The following is a 24,933-nucleotide window of genomic DNA, read 5'->3' on the forward strand; positions in this document are numbered from 1 at the left end:
TTGGTCACCGTTGACATTGAAAATGATGTTTTTCTGAGGGATTGCCATTTTGACAGTTAATTTCCACCTGGACATATAGTCGTATTTGATCTGTTTTCCTGGGAAATAGATTTTTTTATCATCAACATTATGTTTTAATGAGATAAAATGGTACTTATTGGTACTATTGATTTGTATGGCAATACAATAATATCACATTATTTTGGCAGTTAAAGTTTTGGGCATTTTTTTCTTAGAGTGGGTGGGTTTTGGTGAGCTTTTGGGCTGGAAGTCGTTGGTCGACCCAATCTGGCAACACTGTCAGTGTTACCAGATAAGAGGAATGTTCTGCTAGCCTGACAAGCCATACCCACATCAAGATGTTGGGTCTGGGAACACACCATTGGCAGGGCTCAATCCGAGGGGCGGGATAAAAGGTTGTCTTTCAAATTCCCTCTGCATGCAATAGGATAGCGCTACAACCAACCAGAGCAACGAAGAAGGTGAAGCGGAGCTAGTTGATGGATTAAACTTTCGCCGTATCCGGTCGGCAAAACTCCGAACACATCTTCCTTTCTTAAGAATGACTTCAGGGCCATTCTTTGTTCTTTTCTCAAAGAAAAGCTTAACTCCAAGTCTTCCAGAGTCGCGGCCAAAGCCGATTCGAAAGACCGCTGTTCGCCAGCTTCTTTGTTTACAAGTAGCACGCGGAACCAACGCAACTCTACCATCATTATGTTAAGGCCACCCACAGACTCTATACACAATGTGATTGGCCTGACCAGAGTTTGGTTTTTCCAGCTCGCAAGCCAACGGAGAGTTGCTAGACTACCCTGGAGTCAAATTAGATTTGCTGCCGCAAGGGGTGCGTCTAGATTTCTAGGCTAATGTTCTGCAGGAACACACACACATTCGCTATGGACACAGTAACCTGTTACTGTCATTTCTTTATCCTGTAGAAACGTCTTACATATTCAATTATACGCTGTTATCCCTTTACAGTTACTACTCTCATAAAATACATGAATTACATGTTGACTTTTAAACCTAAATATAGCGTCCAACAGCAGATATTCCCGCTAAATTAATGTTTTTGTGCTTAAACTTTTCTCTCTCTCTCGACTGCGTTCTGTCTGCGCCCACCGCACGGCTTTATGTCAGACTGATGCGCTTTCATGCAAAATGGAAATACTCACGTGAATTAGTAACATTACCAGAGGATATAACCACTATTCTCTATATAAATCAGTGGATATAACCTGTAAAATGAATGTTTTGCGCTGAGCACGCACGCATCTGTCAAAGCACATGACAGGGTTTGTTAAACGCTAATGCATTAGCTTGATGCTTAAAATAAAGGATTCTCATGTTTTAGGCTCTTGGATCATGTACCTGTCCCACAGCAGCTCACTCTGTTTACACTCCACTATTTTTAGATGCATTTTGTCCATAGAAATGCGTTATTCAGTGCTGTAATTTGGCACGAATGGTGGAAGTTGGTGGCAGACCTGACTAATCGGTAATGAGAATCATTGTAGATGATTTTCATTATCGATTTTATCAACTCGTTTTTGCAGCCCTATTCTCTACATTTCCTTTCCTCTCTCTCACTGTCTATATCAATAAAATTTAAATCTTATAGCAGCTACACAAAATAATTATGCATTTAGCACATGCCAACCTGGATCCAGAATTACTGTTTTGCCAGTTTTTTTTCTTGCATATTTGTGCAAACACTATTTGCAATATTCCTTACATTAATCCGCCCAAACTACAATACAATGAACAAAATCCCAATGTGATGTTTTCAGTGGTTTGTTTTAAAAAGTGAGTGGGATAGGATTGTGTGTGTGTGTGGGGAGGGGGGATTGCTTATCAGACATACGATCACTGATACCGATCTATTTGAAGCCTTCTTTTTATCATGTATAATTATTTATATGTATGCTTCAATCAGACATTCATTCAGGGCCTGAATTTCTTTTTTGAAAATGTGGGGAATCCCCCTTCCTTGTGGGGGGATTTTTTTTATTTGAGGGGGGAGGGGACATTTTTAGACAAAAAAAATCAAGAAATATATAATAATTATCTAACCTAAATGTTTGATCGTGCAGTGCATTTTTGTTTTAACAATGAGGCAATTGTAGCACAATAGCACAAGCCTGATCTCAAACTCTGAATTGAATTCACAAAAAAGACAAGTAAACAGTCAGTAATAAAATAAGAACAAATAAACAATGTACAAGCAGTAGCACAAATAAATGAAATAGAAAAAAGATACAAAACAAATAAACAGTGCTTTACTTTTTTACAGGTAGGTCTAACCGTAGTATATTGAGGTAAAAAAAAAAAACTAATGAAATTAAATAAGGAATCAAATGCAAAATAATACTGGATGGTCTTCCCTTAATAAATTAAATACAGATTAACACGTACAGCTGTTTCACGTCAACAAAATTAAAGTAAAAACTGCAGCCTCCTCACGGTGTGAATTACAAAACTGACTGTGTTTACGTGCATACTTGTCGAGATATTCATTGTGTATTTGACCATTTAAGCTCAATTTTGTGTTTGTGAGGTGGCCTTATGTGTGTGCGCTTTGAGTGTGCATGAATCTCTCAGAGAGCGCACGAATGCTGAGTGGTATAAACACTGGCAAGACTTAAAAAGAAATGCAAATTATAAACTTTAGTGCCGATGTGACACTGCCTCGATTGTGCAAGTGACAATTCCTGTGTCAGCTGTGCAGCATGCATCTCCTATAGTGCAGACGCGATGTACATTTACGCATTTTGAGAGGGAAAGAGAGAGAGCGCGGTGATTCACTCATGCTGTTTGTGAAATTACATCTCCCAAAAAGTTATTTAATAAAGAAATATGAATCGTACCTTACCTTCAGCATAATAATTATTATACCCTCGCCGGACAGAGATTGAGACGCCAAGCCTTTATGCGTCCGACCCCTCAGCATGAGATCGGTTTATGTGATCGAACTGCCGATTAAACTTCCTAAAGCTATTATTGACGATTATCGGTGGACGATCAATCAAAGCACCCCTAATGTACAATAACAAATGCACAAAATGTATTGACATAGAACTCATGTTTAATGTTATCGTTTCATCCTTACATCTATACTATAATTGTTAGTCTCGAGAGTATTTACATTAGTGAATAAATGCGTAGATCGGCAAAAGATTTTGTTTTGTCCTAATGGTCTGGTGGTTGAATTTTTGAGGCTCTGGGTTCTAATCCGCCCCCATGTAGTTTATTTTTTTCTCATTAAAACCAAAGATGTTCATCAATGATTGTATATCAAGAGCAGGGGCATGTTTGTGTGCATTTTGCTTTGTGATTTCACCGAAACTGATTGAGAGTCTCTGCAACAGCGATAGATTGAAGCCAAGAGAACACTGTTACGCCACTGATAACAGTGGCAACGAGCACTCAGCATGTTTTCAACATCTCAGCGCCAGATCGCCTCTTATTTAACACAAACTAACAAATTGCTAATCAACCTCAGAAGTTTCTTTGGATACATCCGTGCCACGAGATGTTTTAAAACGTGGTGGGAACAATATTGACCTTGGTAAAATATGGTGAGGACATGTCCCACCTGTCCAACCCGCAAATTATGCCTATAGCCGTTTTTTTTGTCACTCAAAGCATCATTTATGACATGAGCCAGTATTTATCTCTCAGTAGAACTGCACCTGTCACAAATATCAGGATTTCACTTCTTACATTTTCTTCTTGTGGATTAACTTGACAAATATTCAACATACAGGAGCGGCCAAAAGTTTGGAAACATTACTGTTTTTAATGTTTTTGAAAGAAATCTCTTATGCTCATCAGGGCTGCATTGATTTGATCTAAAATACAGAAAAAACTGTAATATTGTGAAATATTACAATTTAAAAGAATGGTTACCTGTTTTAATATACTTTAAATTATAATTTGTTTCTGTGATGCAAAGCTGAATTTTCAGCATCATTACTCCAGTCTTCAGTGTCACTTGATCCTTCAGAAATCATTCTAATATGATGATTTGATACTCATTATTATCAATGTTGAAAGCAGTTGTGCTGCTTAATATTTTTTTGGAAGTGATACTTTTTTTCAGGATTCTTTGATGAATAAAAAGTTTTAAAATATAATTTTTTCTAACGATATACATTTTTACTACACTGTTAAAAATCCAACTCACAAAAATGTAGGCTAATGATTATGTTTGAGTTAACTGGACAATTAAATGCAAAAAAGTTGGCTTAACCAGTGAAAAGAAGTTCAGAAGAACCTAGTATTAATTGTAAATTAGATTTGTAATTGCAAGTTAACAAGCATACAAGTTGCAACAAGTTAACAATGCATTCTGGGTGCATCATGCAAAACTCATCCATGGTTCCCAGCATGCATTGCGGCATGAAGCATGTCACCATTGTTGAGATTCATAGGCTGATTCTATGTGTGTGGGAGTAAATCTTACAGGAGGTCAAAGTGCTACAATTGGTTTTAAACCTTATTCAGCTTTTCTGATTAAAACCGTGCTGGATCTTTTCTAGAATCACAATTAAACAAAGTTAATAGTATATTGCTCATATTAAACTCAGTCATAAAATCAGTGAAATAAACCACTACACAATGATTATATTCTTATTCAGATGTTAGAGAAACACTAACATTAAAAAGTCGTCAAACTGCCCAACTAAAAAAACACTGATCACCATTGTGGTGACATAAAAAATAATAATAATAATTTCAACACAAAAAGATAAAAACTCAATCAGCTGAACAAAAGATCTTAAATGTGACCTTACTCAGTTAATTGAGTTGAGTGAACTACTTTGTGTAAAAGTTGAGTAAACTCAAAAACGCTGTGCAGCAAGTTGCCTTACAATTTTAATTTATGTCAACTTTTCTTTTTTTACAGTGTATTACTTTTTATCAATTTAACATCCCTGCTGAGTAAATGTATTAATTTCTTTCAAAAAAAGAAAGAAAAAAATCACTGAACCCAAACTTTTGAATGGTAGTGCATATTGTTTGAAAAGATTTTGAATTATGCAGTTCTTTTTTTACTTTTTATTCATCAACGAATCCTGAAAAAAAGTGTCACAGGTTATAAAAAAATTATTTAGCAGCACAACATTTATTTCCAACATGGATAATAAATCATATTAGAATAATTTCTGGGGCCGGTTGCATAAACTGCTAAGACTAGTCTTAAAAGTTAGTCGTCTATTTTTTTCTTCAAGACTGTTCTTAACTTTTTAAAGTCAATTACATAAAAAGTTAGATTGGTCTAATTTGAATCAGAAAAGTAAGACTGATTACCTCTTGACTAATTGCTAGCGTGTCAAATTAGTTCTTAAGACACAGTCTAAACATAATGGCTAAGTTTATGCAACTGGCCCCTGAAGGATCATGTGACACTGAAGACTGGAGAAATGGCTGATGAAAATTCAGCTTTGCATCACAGAAATAAAATTATATTTTAAAGTATATTAAAATAGAAAACCATTATTTTAAATTGTAATAATATTTTACAATATTAGTGATAACAAATAAATGAGCCTGCATTTATTTGTTATCACTAATATTGTGAAATATTATTACAATTTAAAATTAGAATAATGATGAGAATAAGAGACTTCTTTCAAAAACATAATTTTTTTTATAAAATAGTAAAAATAGTAATGTTTCCAAACTTTTGACCGGTACTGTATGTGACTATAATTCTTACAGATTTACAAATGCACTATTTAGCAGTTTTATGCAAACGTTTCCAGCCACTTGCAAGTAACTCGTTTCATTTACTCTCCAAAGCCATTTTTACTCTATTGGCGAGTGTTAAGGTTGGACCCTGATCATCAGTCCCATGTGTTAATACACAGTAACATTTTCTTTTCAGTAACTTAGTTAAGTAGGATAATTATGTATTCAGTCTGTCAGCGTTCGCATCCTGTGTGATGTTATGGGAACACCTGGGCTCATAAGAGATTGACAGGGACTGTGACTGTCAGGGGAACGCTGTCTTCTCTGATCCTCTCAGCAGATGTTTGTTGCCTTCTAGCCTAACATTTTCCCAACATACCAGGGAGCAAAGCCACGGCATCAGTGACTTAACGCGCTGAAGATTACGACTGACCACACACATCTGCCATTTTAACACTCATCAGACGAGTGTACACGATGAGCGGCCATGTGCACGAGAGCTTTTACCAAGCCCAAAAACAAAATGCCCCCTGGATGAGTGGTAAATCAAACGCATCCTCGTTCACTGGATCATCTCAAATGTAAAATCCCTTGTAATTCTGTGGCTTTTAAAGGGATAATTTACCCAAAAATGAAAATTCTGTCATCAGTTACTCACCCACATGTCATTCCAAACCCAGACTTTCGTCGATCTTCAGATTGCTTGAGATTCCGTTCACCAAATAAGTACGTTCGCTGATCAATGTTCATATGTAAATAAAATTCTAAATGAAACCAGTTCATCATATAAAGTGAACGTGTCTCTTCAGAAGACTTGGATTACCTGCTCAATTCATATGGATTTCTGGTTACACTTTATAATGGTCTGTCATTAATAAGTAACTATGCAGGAAGTAAAGCAGGACTAATGAGTAGTCCTGCATTAACACTTCAGCTACGACTATTAACTAAGAAACAAGCTTAACTAATCAGTAAGTAATATCACATTTAGGAGATAGTTCTTTATTAGGTAATCAATGATTACTCATTAATAACTATTAGCTAACTGACAAATTATAAAGAACATTATTTTGCATCTGAGATGTAATCAGTCATCATTTTTACTCTGAATATAGTCATAAAATGTATCACTACACTTACACTAACAAGGTATATGGCACCAAAAATGATTCTTGGCTCGTAATCATAGGGGAACCTTTTTAAGTGCTATATAGCACCAATTTTGGTGCTTCAGTGGTTCTTCAGAGGTTCTTCACCGGTTCTTTGACTAAGGTGCTATATAGCACCGCTACCATATAGAGAACATGTTAAGATATGGTGCTATATAGCACCAAAAGTGGTTCCTCTACACTCTAAAAAAAAAGGCTCGTAATCATAGGGGAACCTTTTTTAGTGCTATATAGCACCAATTTTGGTGCTTCAGTGGTTCTTCAGCGGTTCTTCAAAGGTGCTATATAGCACCTTAGTCAAAGAACCGCTGAAGAACCGCTGAAGAACCTCTGAAGAACCGCTGAAGAACCACTGAAGCACCAAAATTGGTGCTATATAGCACTAAAAAAGGTTCCCCTATGATTACGAGCCAAGAACCATTTTTGGTGCAATATAGAACCTTTTTTTTTTTTAGAGTGTATGATTACGACGAAGAACCACTTTTGGTGCCATATAGAACCTTTTTTTTTGGGAGTGTAATTACTCAAGTGTTACCAAGACACTATGCAGGAACTACTAGTGATCTGGACTAAAAATATGTTTTTCACTTTAAAATAATGGTCCAGATCACTAGTAGTTCCTGCATAGTGTCTTGGTAACACTTGAGTAATTACTGATACATTTTATGACCACGTTGAGAGTAAAAAAATACAACTGCTCACATCTCAGACAGACACGTTAATGTTGTGGTTAGTAATTAATTAGTAATTCTTTATAATTTGTTATAGTTACCTATTAGTTCTTAATGCCAATCTCATTCAGTAATTATTGATTATCTAATAAGGAACTATCTTAGTCTTAAATTCCATATTACGTACTGATTAGTTAAGCTTGTTTCTATATTAGTTAATAGTAGTAGCTGAAGTGTTAATGTAGTACTACTTATTAGTCCTGCACTACTTCCTGCATAGTAATTTATTAATGACGGACCATTATTCTAAAGACATTACGGGATTTCTTTTATGATCTTTTTTGGGTGAATAGACTTTTAAAGGATGTACAGAAATCTCCCAGATTTCATTAAAAATAACGAATAAATAATATTTGTGTTCCGAAGATGAATAAAGGTCTTATGGGTTTGGAACAAGCGGCAACCTCCCACAGTTTCTCTTGAAGCCAATACGGAAGTGACTTAAACTGCAATTCCTCGACTGGCCGCTAGGGACAGGCTCCAGAAGGGAGCAGAATATCATTGAGCCCCATGTTAAAATGCCCAACTTTACAGCAGGAAAAAAAACATGTTTGCAGCCTGGCACAAATTGTGATTTTGGTCTATACGGCTAATTTTGCCCTTGATGACACTGTGAGGGGGGTGAATTTCATTCGTTTACATTATATAAAGCCTTAAAGTTCTGCATAATTAAGGGCGTGGCCACTTTGAGTGACAGGTGGATTGCCGTTTGTCTGCTGTCTGTTAGTCATCACGTCACCTCAGCTCCGCCCACGTCCCGCCTCTTTGTCCATTCTCTGTTATCCGGGAGTGATGCGCGATGATGCGCTGCCAAGATGGCAATGGCCAGCTCGACCCTACTTTACGCTTCAAAACTGCTCTTCAGAAGAATTCTATGGGTGACGTCACTGCGTCCATATTTTTTTACAGTCTATGGTTTGGAACAAGCCTGTAGCACTCCTCTCAGAAACTGATGCCTCCGCGCCTCAATCGCCCCCAGGTGGTTGGTCCCAGTATAGCTCATAACCCTGCCCCTCCGTGTATTTTAATGGATGCGAGACAAACTAAACAATCAAATTACACTTCATATCATTTTTTCCCAAAGTTGGATTCAGTCATTTTAGCCAGTTTTTATCACACTGATTTAATTTCAAGTGTTCGTTTTTTTTAAATAAGTTTATTTTTAGTTTGTTATTTGATGCTATAAAAACGGGGGGTGTGACGTCATGATTGACAGCTGAGATTGACGGCTTCTCTGAGTGAAGTCGTCACTGAGGCACCAACTGACTTTTTTGGGGATTTTCGGGAGGAGATTGGAGCTTCAGCTTTAATTTCTACATTTCCATAGCTGTTTATTTCACACCAATATAATGAATTGTTCTGCATCTGTGAGAGAGTGGGCAGGTTTTTGATATCGCGGCTCTACTTCCTGCTCTCTACTGCGCAGACTCCAGTCCCAAATCTGCGCAAGATGTCAGCGCCATATTCAGACCTCCGGAGGCTTCACTTCTCTTCAGCGGAAGAGAATGAAGTTGCGTCGTCCATATTTTTTCACGGTCTATGGTTTGGAATAATGAGAGTGATTAATTGACGACAGAATTAACATTTTTGGGTGAACTAACCCTTTAAAGTTTCACACAAAAATGAAAATTCTGCCATTATTTATGATTCCAAACTTGAATGAATTTCTTACTTCTGTGGAGCACAAAACAAGAAGTCAAAAAGAAGTGTGTGCAAAACGGCATTCCCATTGGACCCAATTGACTTTCATTGTATGGACATTTTTTTAAATATATCTTCTGTCCCTTTAAGGCTCCAGAATTTCATTCAGCATTTCTTTAACTCATTATTTCAGTCCCCAAAGCTGACATAAATACATACGAGATTTGCTGTCGCATGGGAGTTGTCACCTGCAGAAGTGTTCAGTAGCTCCTTTAGCCCAGAGCCACTTTTCCACACACTATTATTCTCCTCCGGTTTTAGTGATCTTTGTCGGCTTCTCGTCATGAGCTGTTATTTGTGTAGGAGCTTGTAGCCCCATAAGAAGAAAAAAAGTGAAAATGGAGAAACAACACGGATGAGTCAGATCTCGCGCTTTCTCCCTGTCTGCCTTTCACGCTCTCATACGCCTTCTCTCGCTTGAGTCTGGTGTACAAACCTACTGTGAAGTTTCTGAACAGCAGGGTAGCGGTCTGGTTATCTAAACAAAGACACACAGCTCTGAGCCCAGCGTCGTACTAAAAAGTGGGCGGGAAATGGCTGCTGGATAACGCCGCTGGTTCTGTTTGGCTTACAGAGCGTAAACCAAGCAGTAGCCACCTCAAACATCGCAGTTAAAAACAGATACCGTGCATCCGCCGCTGTCCCAGCAGGAGCCACGGACTCCAGCATCGGAATCTGCTTTGCAGTCACAACTAATTACTCGCTTTAATCTGGACTGAGTGGAGACTCTATCCCCCGGTTTCACAGACAATGCTTAAGCTAGTCCTAGACTAAAATGCATGTTTGAGCTGTTTTAACTGAAAGAATCTTGCACTGACAAATCTTAAAATATGTCAGTGGCATTGTTTTGTCTCAAGATGCACACCAGTAATGTTTTTTTCTTGGGCACGTTTATAAAAGTTACTTAAATGTCCTAATTGAACTAAGGCCTAATCCTGGTTTAGTCTAAGCCCTGTCTGTGAAACCGGGCCTACATGTTTTAATCCAACAGTTCTCACACTAATGTGCAAATCACAGAGCTGATGAGCCACAGAAGACAGCACTTAACTGATAAGTGATGGAAAAAGCACTTCATTTTTTTTCATAGAGTGGGATATTCGGGATGGTATTTGGTGAGGATTAACTTCAATCAAACCAAGTAGGAGTCATGACTGTCACCTATAGAAAAGACAAATCACAAATGATGTCTCTTCAACCTCTCAGTTGTTTCTGCTAGAAAGCTATGAGATAAAAAACAAAAAACGAATTAAGAGGTGTTTCTTTAGCCTGGATGCCAGCCGAACTTAGCCCCGCCCACAACATTTGAGGTCGGGAAGTTCGGTCTGGACTTGATCCGTTATGAAGCAACTATGCTCGAATCAGAGCTGTTCGGACCAATCAAATTCTCAGGTCGGGCTTTATACAATGATGGACAGATGATCAACAGTAACGTAATCATCCACGCCACCAAAGAGCGCTTGGGTTGAATTTGTTTACTAAATGGAGAACTTGTTAAGTACTTGTGTAAGTACTCCGTGTATCCTTAAATTCTTTTTACAACACCAGCAAAGATCGTTTACACTCATCTTCTTCTTTTACTTCTTCCAGCATGCGTGCTGTTGAGTTCTGTTGACAACTATGCATTACTCAACATACGTCACTTACTCCGTTGCTCTGATTGGTTGTAGGTCTATCCAATTGAGTGCAGAGGCATTTTCTTTTCTGGTTCGGTTGAAACACGCCTCATAATCACAGCCCAATGGAGCAGCATCAGACTCATAATCTGACTAGAATCTGAGTATGACGACGTCAGGCTAGTGTTTCTTACAAAACAGCCGCAAACTGCCATGCCAGTAAATCGAGCCAAATCTCGGTAATCTGCTGTATCCTTTAGGATTGGAAACTGATTTTAGGGTGTTGTTACCTGTTGTTACCATTGGCATAGTTCCTTTATTGAATCAGGTGCTAAAACAGTGTTTGCAAATGACTCCCCCTGAGACGTGTGCGTGTGTCTTCTACTTCACAGATGTTTCTGAGAAAAATGCCTTACCTCTTCTAGAATGTTTCTCAGCAATGCCACAAACTGCTCGTACTTGGCATTTGCTGAGATGCCAAAGTTTTAAATAATTTCCATTTCATAATATTTCTTATGATATTCTTTCAAATTATCTGGGCTTTGCTATCCATGTTAATATTATAGCTTTGTACCTTTACCAGATATTAGCAATTGTCTCATTTTAATTTTAATATTTCTGATATACAGCGCCATTCAAATGTTTGGGGTTTAGTAAGTAGTGTTTTTTTGTTGTTTTTTTTTACTTTTATTCAGCAGGAATGCATTAAATTGATAGAAATTGACAGTAACAACTTTTACAATATTTCATACAATTTCAAAACACCCAAACATTTGAATGGTAGTGTATGTTTGTAATTGTTGCTTAAAAAAAATATCATTAAAGGGATAGTTCGCCCAAAAATGAACTATCCCATGATTTACTCCCCCTCAAGCCATCCTAGGTGTATATGACATTCTTCTTTCAGAGGAATACAATCAGAGTTATATTAAAAAATGTCCTGGCTCTTCCAAACTTTAATGGCAGCCCAAAATTTGAAGCCCAAAAAAACGGCATCCATCCATTATAAGAGTACTCCACACACGGCTCCAGGGAATTAATAAAGGCCTTCTGAAGCTAATCAGGTTTTTGTAAGAAAAATATCCATATTTAAAACTTAAAGTTAAATATCTAGCTTCCAGCGGACCACTTTCCGTATTCAACTTACGAAGAAAGTGTAACACCTCTTGCGGTTCAAAACGTGTATGCCAAGTCTGACGTCATAGGCGCGCCAGTTACTCTTTCTTCGTGAGTTCAATACGGAAGCTAGACATTGTACTTTATAAATATGAATATTTTTTTACAAAAACACTTCAGAAGGCCTTATTAACCCCCTGGAGCCGTGTGGAGTACTTTTATAATGGATGGATGTGCTTTTTTGAGCTTCATATTTTGGGATCCCATTATACTGTAAAGCTTGGAAGAGCCAGAAAATGTTTTAATATAACTCTGATTGTATCCTTCTGAAAGAAGAATGTCATATACACCTATGATGGCTTGAGGGGTAGTAAACCATGGGCTAATTTTCATTTTTGAGTGAACTATCCCTTTAATATCTCTTTAATTTAGTCGATTTATTCTTGTCGCATTCAAGTGCTTTGTTTTCTGAAAGAACATGAATCATGGAGGACACCATGTTTATTCTTGCCTGTTTATTGTGACATTCTAATTAAAGCAAAAATTATAGTTCACATCCCATTCATTGACAACCATATAACCATTCACTGTGCTATTTAAATTCTGGAATTTCAAACATACATGTATAAAACATACAATACGCTTCAAATTATTATTATATACAGTTGTGGTCAGAATTATTGGCACCCCTTGTAAATATGATCAAAGATGGCTGTAAAAATAAATCTGCATTGTTTATCCTTTTGATCTTTCATTCAAAAAATCCTCTTCGCTCATCCAAAAACAAACTCCAGCATATTCAGTTGTCAGACACGACTGGGACTTCAAACGGGAGCTGGTTCTGTGGTCAGATGAAACAAACAAAAAAAAAGATATTTTTGACAGAAAACATATCTGATGGGTTTGGTGCACACAGGGATAAAAAGTACCCCGTGCCCACGATTAAATATACTGCAGGATCATTCATGTTGTGGGCCTATTTTATTTTATTTTTTTGCTGGATGCCCTAGACATCTTGTTCAGATACACGGTATCATGGATTCTAGCGAATACCAACAGATAAAAAATCAAAACCTGACGGCTTCTGCTAGAAATCTTATAATGGGCCATGGTTGGATCTTCCATCAGGACAATGATCCAACACAAACATCAAAATCAACACAAAAATGTGTCACTGAGCACAAAATGAAGCTTCTGCCATGGCCGTCCCAGTCCCCTGACCTGAACCCTGTAGAAAATGAGTGGCTGAGCATAGGAGAAGAGCTGGGAATCTGGTAGATCTGGAGATATTCTGTTTGAAGGAATGGTCTCTGATCTTTTGTCAGGTGTTTTCCAAACTCATCAGGCATTTTAGAAGAAGACTCAGCGTTATCTTAGGATGGCCAACGTGTTTTGGAGAAAAGCATTTATTTCATTATGTGATTTAACCCCCCACGTTCAATTATTTTACTTCAATGAAAGGATAGAATTTTGTGATATTTTTTTTTTGGGGAATGAAAGATCAAAAGCATAAACAATGTAGATTTATTTTTACAGCCATCTTTGATGATATTTACCAGCGGTGCTAATAATTCTGGCCACAACTGTTCTCCGTGGGTGGTCCATGTGTGCACCTGTAGTGCTTTATGTAGATGTCCAGCTTGTGTTATTTTGCCAATACCTTTTGCCATTATTTTTTGTCCTTCCTCCAATATCTGTGTTAACGAAGATATCAGAAAGGACAAACATAAAGCATTTGCAAATTCTCTAACCAGCCCCTATTTGGTCCTCTATGTTTTCAGTGCCTCCGCAGATTGATGTACGTCCCCTGGATCAAGTCGCTGTTCAAGGACGGACCGTCACGTTTCAGTGTGGCACCCAGGGAAACCCCCTTCCAGCAGTTTTCTGGCAGAAAGAAGGCAGTCAGGTGGGTGTGCAAAGGATGCTTCCTACCTACAGTATCTAACCAACCAAACCATATGTTGTGCTCAAACAGGCAGTGAAACTGTATGGGTCTGTTTCATTTTGTAATACATCCCATTTTGTGATACAGCACTAGCATTGAACTTCGCTAACATGCTAAAGCTAGTGGCAACACCAAAATGTGAGGATTTTTTTGAGCACCAAAGCACCACATTATGTTAATTCGGCTTTAAATAAATGACTTTTTAAATTACATTAAACAGTTACTTTCATATTTTTAATAGCATTTACAATATTACTGTTTTTACTGTGTTTTTGATTAAATAAATGCTGCCTAGGTGAGCGTAAGATAAAAAAAACTCAAAATGTTCAAACGGTAGTGTATGAACTATATTACCCTTTAAAATTCAAGCAGTGTATAGTCAAGCACATACTCTATAGGTCAAGTACACAATCTTTAGTGCATGATTTTTGACGCAGTTTATGAGATGGCTCAGCGTTGTCGCTCAATAATCCAATACTTCTCTGTATGTGATGCGTGGGTTTAAAGAGCCTGATTGGAGATCAAAGGCAGATCTCTTCATATAAAGATGTTGCATTTGCATCTCAGAGCATGTTTATCAGTGACTCATTAACTTAGCCAGAGCTTGAAAACAAGCCTAGAGCCTCTCAATGATTATATTTACCCTTGTTGATGCTGATTAGTCATGTATTGCTGATTGCATTGAAGAGATGATTCAGAGCCTTGGATTGCTGGAGCCGGATTGACAAAGCAGCATGTTTTCTGAACCATTATGCCAAACCACCGGTGAGAGTTGGGCCTCCTAAGAGGAAAAATAAGAGACTTGTGAAGGAGTAGGAGGAGAAATTTTGACACAGAGGAACATCAGGTGTCAGAGCAGCTCCCATAGGCCAGCAAAAGCGCAGCGTTCAGTGTAATGGCAGTCAGAAGCGTGTTTCCGCTCTAAAAATAGACCTCCGTCAGAGCAGCAGAGAGCTAAAGACCACTCAGCCTTGATGGCTCACATCATTTTGGAGTCATTTGGGGTGTTGCCTGTGCAATGGATTTTATAGCATATCCCCCGTGTTCACGTTTGTAAACCATTTGCAGCTGTGTTCCAGATTACGCCGTGGCCTTTTCACCTTGGTCCATTACTTGCCCAGTTTAAGCCTTTTAAGAGAAGTGGATGGATTCCCCATCATGTATATACCCCGAGTTAACCTAACTGGAGTCCCACAAAGGAGCAAGCAGCTTCGGTCAGCGCATTAAACTGCCAGTAAGACACATGACCAAGCGCTCAAATCAGTTGATGTGCAGTTTTTGATGGAGATTGTGGGCGCGTTGCTATTTTGGGGCAACTGAAAACGACTGCGCCATTGACCAACAAAAACCTGGTCTAAAGTCAATAGTGCAGTATTTGTGTTATTTAAAGAGCACCTATTATGGCATTTAAAATGTTCCAAATATTGTTTTAGAAGTCCCCAACAACAGTTTTGCATGCATGCAATGACAAAAAAGACTTTAGTTTTCTTATAATATGCATTTATTTTTACCTGTTTTGACAGCGATTCTCAAATGATTCCTTTAGTGATTCACTTTTCAAACCCCCGCCTTTACGTGACGCTAATCTGCGGTGATTGGTCCGATGACCCAGTCAGTTGTGATTGGTATAGTCTGTGCAGATATTTTCGGAAACGGAACGCCCATCAAAGTCTTATAGTGACAGTAATTTGTTAATATGTGTCAGGAGTTATGAATATGAAAACCGCATCGGTACCGTTTGATTGTAATATGAGCCTCAGCTGATCTCATTTATAAAAAAACTCCTCTATTCTCCTCACGAAGACTCGCGACAAATCAACATCCCTCAGGGCTTTTAGTTCAAAAGTGTGCAGATGAGGAGACATATTGATAGATTCTCATATGTCTGTGTCAAATTTCTAAACAGAGGAGTATTTTTTATTCAATACTTCCTCAAAATGCGCAGATATAGCCTAATCATGAGCGATTGAGTCTCTTATGTGTTGTTTTCAATTCATACTGGCAGCCGGAGGGCGCTCTGTGCACATGTAGTCCATATATGGTACAGACAGACGGAGAAGATACCATGTGCCATAATAGAAGTCCATAATAAAAGTTTCCTGAGATCGCGAAACATGCAAATAGAGACATTTGAAGACTAATAAACACTCAATCGCGACGATGTATGGTTTATCTTCAAGCCACTTAGTCTTCAAATGCTCATTCTTGGGCAGATGAAAAAAGTTTGCTTTTGAGTCGCACTTCAGAACACAGCGTCTGGTCGCCATGATGTTTTCTAGTTTTCACTGGCGTCTTGGAGCGCAATAAGTGGGCGTATCGTATTCAAATAACTTGACAAGTTGACATCATCTAGTCAGAGAAAAAGCTTCGGTCTTCTAACGATTCTTAAAAATGACTCAGAGTCGACTCTTACTTTTGAAAGAAAATAACTATATATACGGTGTACTGTCATATTTCAAAACTTTGCAGGATGTTTTTGTTCACTTAGATCTATGTTACACACTACATGAAAGGTAAATTTAAAAATTCCATGATAGGTGCTCTTTATAGGTGCGTTAGTAACGTGCATACACTCTTATTACACACACAGGGCATAAACAATAAAATCTACAATATCGACCAAAACTGATAAATAAAAAACAAAACTCCTATATTGACCAATAACTGTTATGGTAGCGATATGTTGTGCATCCCTGTTATTGTAAAGCATTACCTCTGTATTCGAAAATTCGAATTGTTTTTGCTACTGTACCTTTAGGAATTAATGAGCATTGTATTGTGAACATTAGAGTATGTTAACATAGTTCATCAAACTCTTTCACTTCAAAAGAACAAAGACAGTCCTGTCTTCCATGGCCATTTGTAACTGGTATAAACAGACTTTCAATGCTTCTGAACACTGGGTATTTTGCCCACAGCGTGGTGTGAACTCAAGAGTCTGTCCTCTGTTGTAGATGCTGCTTTTCCCCGGCCAACCTCCTTCCCAGTCGGGCCGTTATTCTGTGTCCATGAGCGGAGAGCTGTCCATCTCTGATGTTCACTCTGAGGACTCGGGCCACTATATCTGCCAGGCCATCAGCGTGGCAGGAAGTGTCCTTGCCAAGGCTCTGCTGAAAGTAGAAACTGGTGAGTATCTGGGATTACAGTTCATCCCACCCAGCAAATGGCGTCTCTGGAGATAATTGTGAAGAAAACCCCTAGTATTAAACTGCCTGAGCGTGAACACACACCGTGTACAGCTCTTCCTTTTGATATGGATTCCTTAAATCATGAAGCCTGTTTTAATTAATGTTGTTTGCTGAGGGATCACTAAAAGTGAAGTGTACTTGAACACACTTCTTTTTAAAAACTTGGCAGTATCTCCTAATTCACCCCCCTAAAAATATAATTTTTTAATAAACAAGTTGACTTCAGAAATTAACTACACCGCAAAAAATATTTTTTTGACCCCACTGACAGATTTTTTTTTTCTTGTTTTAAGCATAAACTCACTTAACATTTTTCAGAAAACAAGACTTAGGGCCAGAATTACTAACAGCTTGCACCAGCGCAAACCCTCTTTTGGTGTTAAAAAACTATGATCAGTATTTAGTAAAGACACAATGTGAAATATGGAAGATTTTTGGATTAAAATATCCAAAAACCACTAGAACAATGTTATATATTTTGTTGACGTGTGTACTTACATTATCCCAAATGCTTCCAAGAATGTTTAAATCCAGAGAAATAAGCCATTTTAACCAGGAAACATGTCGCCTATCAATGACATCATACCCGCATTAATCTCGATTTCCGAAACACCAAAGACGCTTTAATACATTATATGTTTTATTAAACAGGTGAGCAACTGTTTGGATACATTCATCGACAGAAAACGAATCATTGTTATACAGCTCAACACAGTTAGTGTTGTTGTTTAAAACTGGTTTTCCTGATTTACCATGCCTAATATCGATCTAGCTTACCGATCTCATAGTAGCCGCTGAGCAAACGCACAGAGTAGTATTATAACATAACTTTCAACTCACTCAAATGTATCTAATAGGATAAAACAGCGCTGCGTTACCCCACAGACACATGACCTGAAGCAGAAGCGTCGTCTGTGTCATAATAAAAGCTCTACTACTCTCGAGCCGTGTGTCGCGCTCGTCTCTCATTATCAATCGCTCCAGCGGCCTCGTTCCGCTCCAACGGCTTTCAGTCCCACCCTGCTTCATACTACAGTAACGTTAATAAATATTTAATACATTAGCTTATCCATGAATATGATTTCTGCCCAAGTCCTGTCGATTCCCATGATTCTGCGAAATCAAGCTACACCTTTGTCTTGAATAAGCGACCTCTAGCGGCGAAAATTACATATTGTGCCTTTAAATGAATCACATGGTTTACTAATGTTTGGCGCTAGTCTATTTACTTGTATTTGCACCATTATTTAACGTCCAAAGCATGTCTTAACCCAATAGTGTTAATTTCGTCAGACGAGACGAAACTAAATATGTTCGTCAACAACCTTTTTTTCCATGACGAAGACGAGACGATGACGAGACTGCACCAATGTCCAAAAACGCTGACTAAGACTAAATTAACATGCATTATTGTTGATGAAAAAAGACGGGACTAAAATGTTTTGCATAAAATAAAAACTAAGATAAAATCTCTCTTCATTTTCGTCTACAATCGTCTCTACTTTTTCATCATTAGATAGAATATTCAGCTGTTCAAAATATTCCGAAAGAGTTCGCGCTGTTGCTCAAGTACAGGTCTCAGACTCCTATTGCTGCCAGCCTGTCATCTCGTGGCGGCGCGCGCGCTCACGTGGTTCCCGGAGCGCTCAATACTTCTAGCGCTGTGTCAATGGTCAATACATTTGAATGGCTAAAAGGGATAAATCACCCAAAAAATTTTTTTTGATGTTTTTCTGTTTACCCCTAAGGCATCCAAGATGTAGATGTCTTCGTCTTTCAGTAGAACACAAATTAAGATTTTTAACTCCAACCGTTGCTGTTTGTCAGTCATATAATGCTTGTCAATGGAGTCTAATTCTATTAGAGTAAAAAAAACATGGACAGACAACTTCAAATTAAACCCCGCGGCTCGTGACGACACATTGATGTCTTTAGACACGAAACGATCGGTTTCTGAGAGAAATCTAGCGGTATATATGCAAATATATCACCTCATATCAGACGAATGCTTCAGCTCTGCAGACTGCCATCACTTCCCGTGAGTGAGGTCAAAATTCTGGCCGGGTCATAGATATATACATAGATACCTCATTAGTTGACATCATTGACAAGCATTATATATGAGTTAAAAATCTTAATTTGCGTTCTACTGAAGAAACGAAGACACCTACATCTTGGATGCCTTAGGGGTAAGCAGAAAAACATAACATTTTCGTTTTTGGGTGAATTATCCCTTTAAGCGGATACATAACAGCTTCACTGTGTTTGCAGCAATTTTTGGTAAACAGAGTATCATTATATTATGGAGAATGGTGGAGATGCTAAATTGTTTACATTAATGTTAATTTTTTTATTGTATTTAGCCCTCAGGTATTCCTTACTAATTGGTCACACTTATACTCATTGGTGGTCAAATGTGACCATACACCTTAACTATTTTTAAAATAAATAGCCTATATTTTAGTTCAATAATATTTATTGAATATTTTGAGGAGATCTTTTGGTACTAAATACTATTTGTGCAATAAGTATGGTCCATTATGACCACTTAAAAAAATTATCTTCTAATTTTTGTATTATTTATATTACAATTAGTGTAGTAATTAAGGTTAAAATAGAAAATTCCAATGCAAAGAGGCATTAGAGTCATTTTGTGGCTGGAAAAATAAAATTTTCATTTGTAATGCCATTACCCACTAGGGGCCTGTATGGCTCTTTAATAAATATACATGTAGTCTAGTTGCTCAAAAAAGTATTGCAGATCATAACTTATTTGTGAAATTTTTAAATGTTAATAATAGTGAATAGCAATGAATGCAAGCACATTTAATTTAACCCCAGGAAAAGTTTAATATAGTGCTAAAAGGCAAACTTATTTTTCCTTATGTACAGTAGGATATATACATATGAATTCATACTGAATGAAGATCGAAATTTGTGCCCATCATCTCATAAGCTAATACTGATTTTAGGCATCTATGCTGTAAATCAGCCAGTTAGCTATGGTGTTGTGGCACATAAATTATGCAGGTTAGGCCTATGTGTATTTTATGTAACTTATTTTGACACACAATATATTGAGTTTTCCTTTGACTAAAACTAGACTAAAATGACGAGACCTTTAGTCGACTAAAACTTGACTAACAAAAAAAGATATGTGAATGACTAAATATGACTGAAACTAACAAGGACATTTGGCACAAGACTAAGACTAAATTAAAAATTGGTGACAAAATCAACACTATAACCCAATTGTGGCTGTGCTGTTAGTAGATCACACACACATGATGATCATCGGCTCTGCTTGTTTGCTCTGTTCTTGGTAGATTACCTTGGTCATTCTGGAAATGATCCGGCTGCGTCCATCTTCTTTAATTTGCATGTCGTCAGTAGATCACCTGCAGAACTTTCCACTCCCATCTGCGCTTTTATGGGATTTGCGGTCTCGCGCTAGTTTGCCCTGTTTAGTAAATCTGGTCCTTAATATGTTAAGTAATTTTGCCTCTCAAGTAAATGTATCTTGATGTAAGAATGTTTCGATTTTTTACTGGAAAATGTACAAAGTAAGAAAATATTTTTTTCACAGTATAGTCAACCATCCTGACCCATCACCCCAATTCCAGAATATCCCCATCTTTTTTCCCATTGTGTTCTCAAAGTGTGATTAACTCTGACTGCCAGTTGCGCTTCCGTAGCCGTACAAGTAAGTAAGGCTGATCTTTGGATGCCAGAGGCACTATTAGACAACTGAACAGATGCAAACACACTCCTCACAAACACACTCTGCTGTTTATCCTCCAGGCCCATCAGATCTCGTCCCTCCAATTATCCGACAGGGTCCAGCCAACCAGACGCTCGCTTTAGGCTCCAGCGCCTTACTCCAGTGCCATGTGATGGGCAGCCCAATCCCCAGCGTCAGGTGGGAGAAGGACGGGCAAAGCGTTCTGAGCGATGACATTCACATAAGCCTAATGGAAAACGGCACTTTACACATCAGCGGTGTGAAGGTATTTGACAGATGCTTCAGACAAAGATGTGAATTGTTTGCTTTGATTAGGGCTGTGAAAAGCAAAAGCTCCCTGGACAGAGAGTCTCTGAGAAAACATTTCAAAGTGAGTGAGACGTCCACAAGCACACCTGAAATAATGGTGTCCACTTGAGCGTTTTTTATACTCGAGGCAGGGTTTCCATCAACGCATGCAAAACACATTTAGCCGCGTAATGTTCATAAATCAATAACCAGCAGATTTGATCGCTCAGAGAGGCCCTGCGTACATTTAGCTCAAATGTAATTACGCTCACAAAATTACGCTGATAAAGTGGAAGTGACACTAATCTGCAGTTTCCTTCCAAGATCGGAGTAAAGAGTAAGATTTGTTTTAATTGATTCTGGCGTTCATTCATCAAGTAGGTTCCGTGGAAAAATAGCTGAAGACTTAAAGCTCTGGGTTCAATACATCTGAACAACCAGCCAAATCTGTCATGTCATGATATAGTGTTCGACATAATAGATATATTAGCCTATCAAATAAAGATATAGGACTGAAATATTCAATATTTGCAAGTATAACTTTGTGGAGCTTTTTTGAATGTTAAAGCAGCCTATCATACATCATAACATAACATATAAGAATCATGGTTGTGTGCCATTCAGAAGAGGTAGTAATAATTATATTATATAATATTATATCAATTACATATCTAGTGCTGTCAAAATTAGCGCATTAACGCATGCGATAAATGTTTTCAGTTTAACGCGTTAAACATTTTTAACGCAATTAACGTAGCAACCTTTTTTTTCTGTCATCCTTTGGCTAGCGTTATTTTATATGATCTCGCTCTTATTCATGCAAATGCTTTTAATCCATTCAAGCGTGACAAGACAAAAGAGAACGCGCTGTCTGTGAATGTCCTGTCTATGTGACGCACACACACACAGAAAGACACGCACAAGTATTGCCAAATGTCCGTTTTTGTCGAGTATTCTCATAAGAGCAGTCTTTAATGAGTGAGATGCGCATGACAGCGTGTCAGATCCGCGTCATGTTCAGCAGCAGCAGCAGCAGATCTTAAAGTGACAGCAGCCTAATAAACCAGTTGCTTTGCCTGTCATTAACATGGTGGCCATTTCCATAACACCAAAAAGGAGCACACTTTGCGGCATTTAGTGAAGCAAGAATAATTGCATAGGACTCGCAACTACAATACAATTTTGTCCATCATATCAATGGTATCGTGATACAGTGATTCTGCAATAGCCTCCTCTATTCATTGCCAGACAATTTGATCCACGATATATCTTCTTGATGTAGACCTATGTGTAACAGAAGAGGCAAAATAGTGTTTGTTCACAGTATTTGTATTTATTCAAGACATTGTGATGTCTGTTTCAAAAACTGACCACGGAGAGGACCCTGTCTTGCAAAGTGCACAGTGCCACTTCTGGAAATAATAGAAATACATAAATACATAAAAATAAATAAATACACATTTCAGTTCATAACAAAGAAGTTCGCCCTCTGCAGCAGCTCAGGCAGCTCTTTGCTATCTGAAATATGTATTTATTCATTTATTTTTCACATTCATATTTGTTTATTTATGTATTTCTGTTTTTTACAGAAGTCCAGAAATGTTATGTTTTCTGGCACTGTGCCGGATTATTTGGTTATTTATGTATTTATTTTATACAGTATGACTGGTGATGCTTGACTGCATGATTATGATAGACTTTACAAAGCTCTGCAGCGGAGATTTTGTCATCCTGAGGTGATGTTGCTTCTCGAAAAAATGACCTAAGGGAAGACGTACCTGGGGCTCGTTGGTAACTTATGTTTTTTCGTACTGGCATGTCAGTCAATGGCGGCTTTCCCTTTACTACTAAATTTGTCCACACAGCGCCACGGTGTGCTTTTTGATATAAATTTGTGTTCTTTTGTCCATTCCGGATTAAATGAGGTCTGACGTTTAGACATGTTAACGTTAATATATGACATAGCCAGCACGTCGTGGAGGCTTGTTTACGTTTTTAACCAATGCTATATCAGATATTTATTTGACACTGCTTTCATTTGCCAATCATTTGTTTGACCAGAGATCGTACGGCAATAGACGCTGTGCTGCTGCGTCCCAATAAATATTCTAGAGCGGTTTCTTTTGGCCGTTTCAGCGCAACTCCAAAAAGGTGGACAAATGAGTGTCCAGCTTGAGGCTGCACCGGACAGGGGGCTTAAAATCCGGCCACCCTGGTCATTAATGTTAATCACAGAACAAAGGTAACAGAGAACATTCTAGCTTTTATAGGGATTCATCTATATTTAATTTATAATTTATGTAGTAAAGACTGTAAAGTGTTTGATAACTTTATAACATTTTTGCATATTGATTTATATATGAAGGCCACAGGTAAATAGGGCATTTCTTATAATGTGAAGATTGTTCACTTAAATTACAAGTTATTTTTTGAAGCCTAATAAATGTTAAAATAGATAGCTTTCAATTATATGTTGAATGTCTATCATTAATGTTTAAAAAAAAAAAAAAAAATTCATAGAGAAATCAGTCTCAGTGATACTGGCCTTCGTTCATAAAAAGATGCCATTACAAGAAATATTTAAAAAAATACCGTCTTTAAGTTGTTTCTACATTAATTTGGAGAGTACCTGTAAAATTATTACAATATAAAAATATTTAAAACGCTGTTTTTAATCGCTATAAATTACAAAAAAAAAAATCTGTTGTATTTTTAATCGATTGACAGCACTAATTATATTATATTTTTTAAAATATTTTTTATTCATACACACAGCATATGGAGTAGTTCCAGAATTTATATAAACAGTGTACATAATTTATATAAACATTTATATATATAATATTAAAGCATTGATTTGTTTAATTTTATATGCATTGTATTTAATAGTAACTCTAAATAAACTTTAATTTTTATGGACCAGAGTGGAGCAACACATAAATTCCAAGTATGCACTTATTTAGTCCAAATTTTAAACGAATGAATTTGAAGAATGTGTTTTACGTTATTAAAATGCCTAATTTGAGAAATATTTTTGTGTCGAACTATTGATATTCCTCTGGCTCTGTGTGTTAATTGCAATTCAGTAAAGTCCTTTGCCTGTTCAAATTCCTGTAGCATGTCGCCTGTTCCATTCCAATTCATACCGAAAGGGAGCCATTTCTTAAATTCATAGTTATTGAATATGAGATTTGAACAAAACTTTCAAAAGACTTTGTTATAAAAAAGTGACTTTAAGTAAGAGAAGCAGCTGTCTATTGTACAGCTTTTCTTTGCTTCAGATTTCAAAAGCATGAACTGAATGCCATCTGTGGTTCAAGGTCTGTATATCTTAATTGAGACATTTGACAGATTACACTGCAGAATATAAAAGAGGCATTGAAAATGTCAAAAAAGATCTTAGAGGAGTTCCAACAGTCACAACCTCTAACTAACTGAAAACAGACTGATCGGATGAAACAATACATTTGATCCGCATCATTTGCAGAGGAGAAACAGCGTAGAACTACTTCAGAAACATTGCGTGCTCGCAATTATCTTTCAGAGATGATTTTGTCTCTTTCTGTTGCTAGGAGACCGACTCAGGAATCTACACCTGTGTCGCATCCAGTTCCACCGGTGAGACGAGTTGGAGTGGGACTGTGACAGTGAAAGGTAGCACACAAGCATTCTTCTCTGTAACACAGCTCTTTATCAAACGTCCTTGGACAAGAATGCACCCTTGACGGAATCGTCAGGCAGTCACA

At 37.5% G+C, this 24,933-nt stretch overlaps 2 protein-coding genes across 2 annotated transcripts in view; both read left to right on the forward strand.

The window, feature by feature from the left end:
• Positions 1-24,933, forward strand: part of lim2.3 (lens intrinsic membrane protein 2.3) — a gene marked incomplete at both ends in the record, with an annotated part of 305,404 nt that overhangs the window by 223,549 nt on the left and 56,922 nt on the right. The window lies entirely within an intron of this gene.
• LOC307129850 (roundabout homolog 2) overlaps positions 1-24,933 on the forward strand; it is a 112,371-nt gene that overhangs the window by 48,863 nt on the left and 38,575 nt on the right. Inside the window, exons 7-10 of the mRNA XM_079822629.1 lie at positions 13,806-13,930; positions 16,924-17,095; positions 20,959-21,164; positions 24,760-24,841. Coding sequence (XP_079678755.1) covers positions 13,806-13,930; positions 16,924-17,095; positions 20,959-21,164; positions 24,760-24,841 — 585 coding nt within the window. The remainder of the gene's footprint in view (positions 1-13,805; positions 13,931-16,923; positions 17,096-20,958; positions 21,165-24,759; positions 24,842-24,933) is intronic.

This window comes from Gobio gobio (genome assembly GCF_949357685.1).
Source record: "Gobio gobio genome assembly, chromosome: 8".
Classification (NCBI taxonomy): domain Eukaryota; kingdom Metazoa; phylum Chordata; class Actinopteri; order Cypriniformes; family Gobionidae; genus Gobio; species Gobio gobio.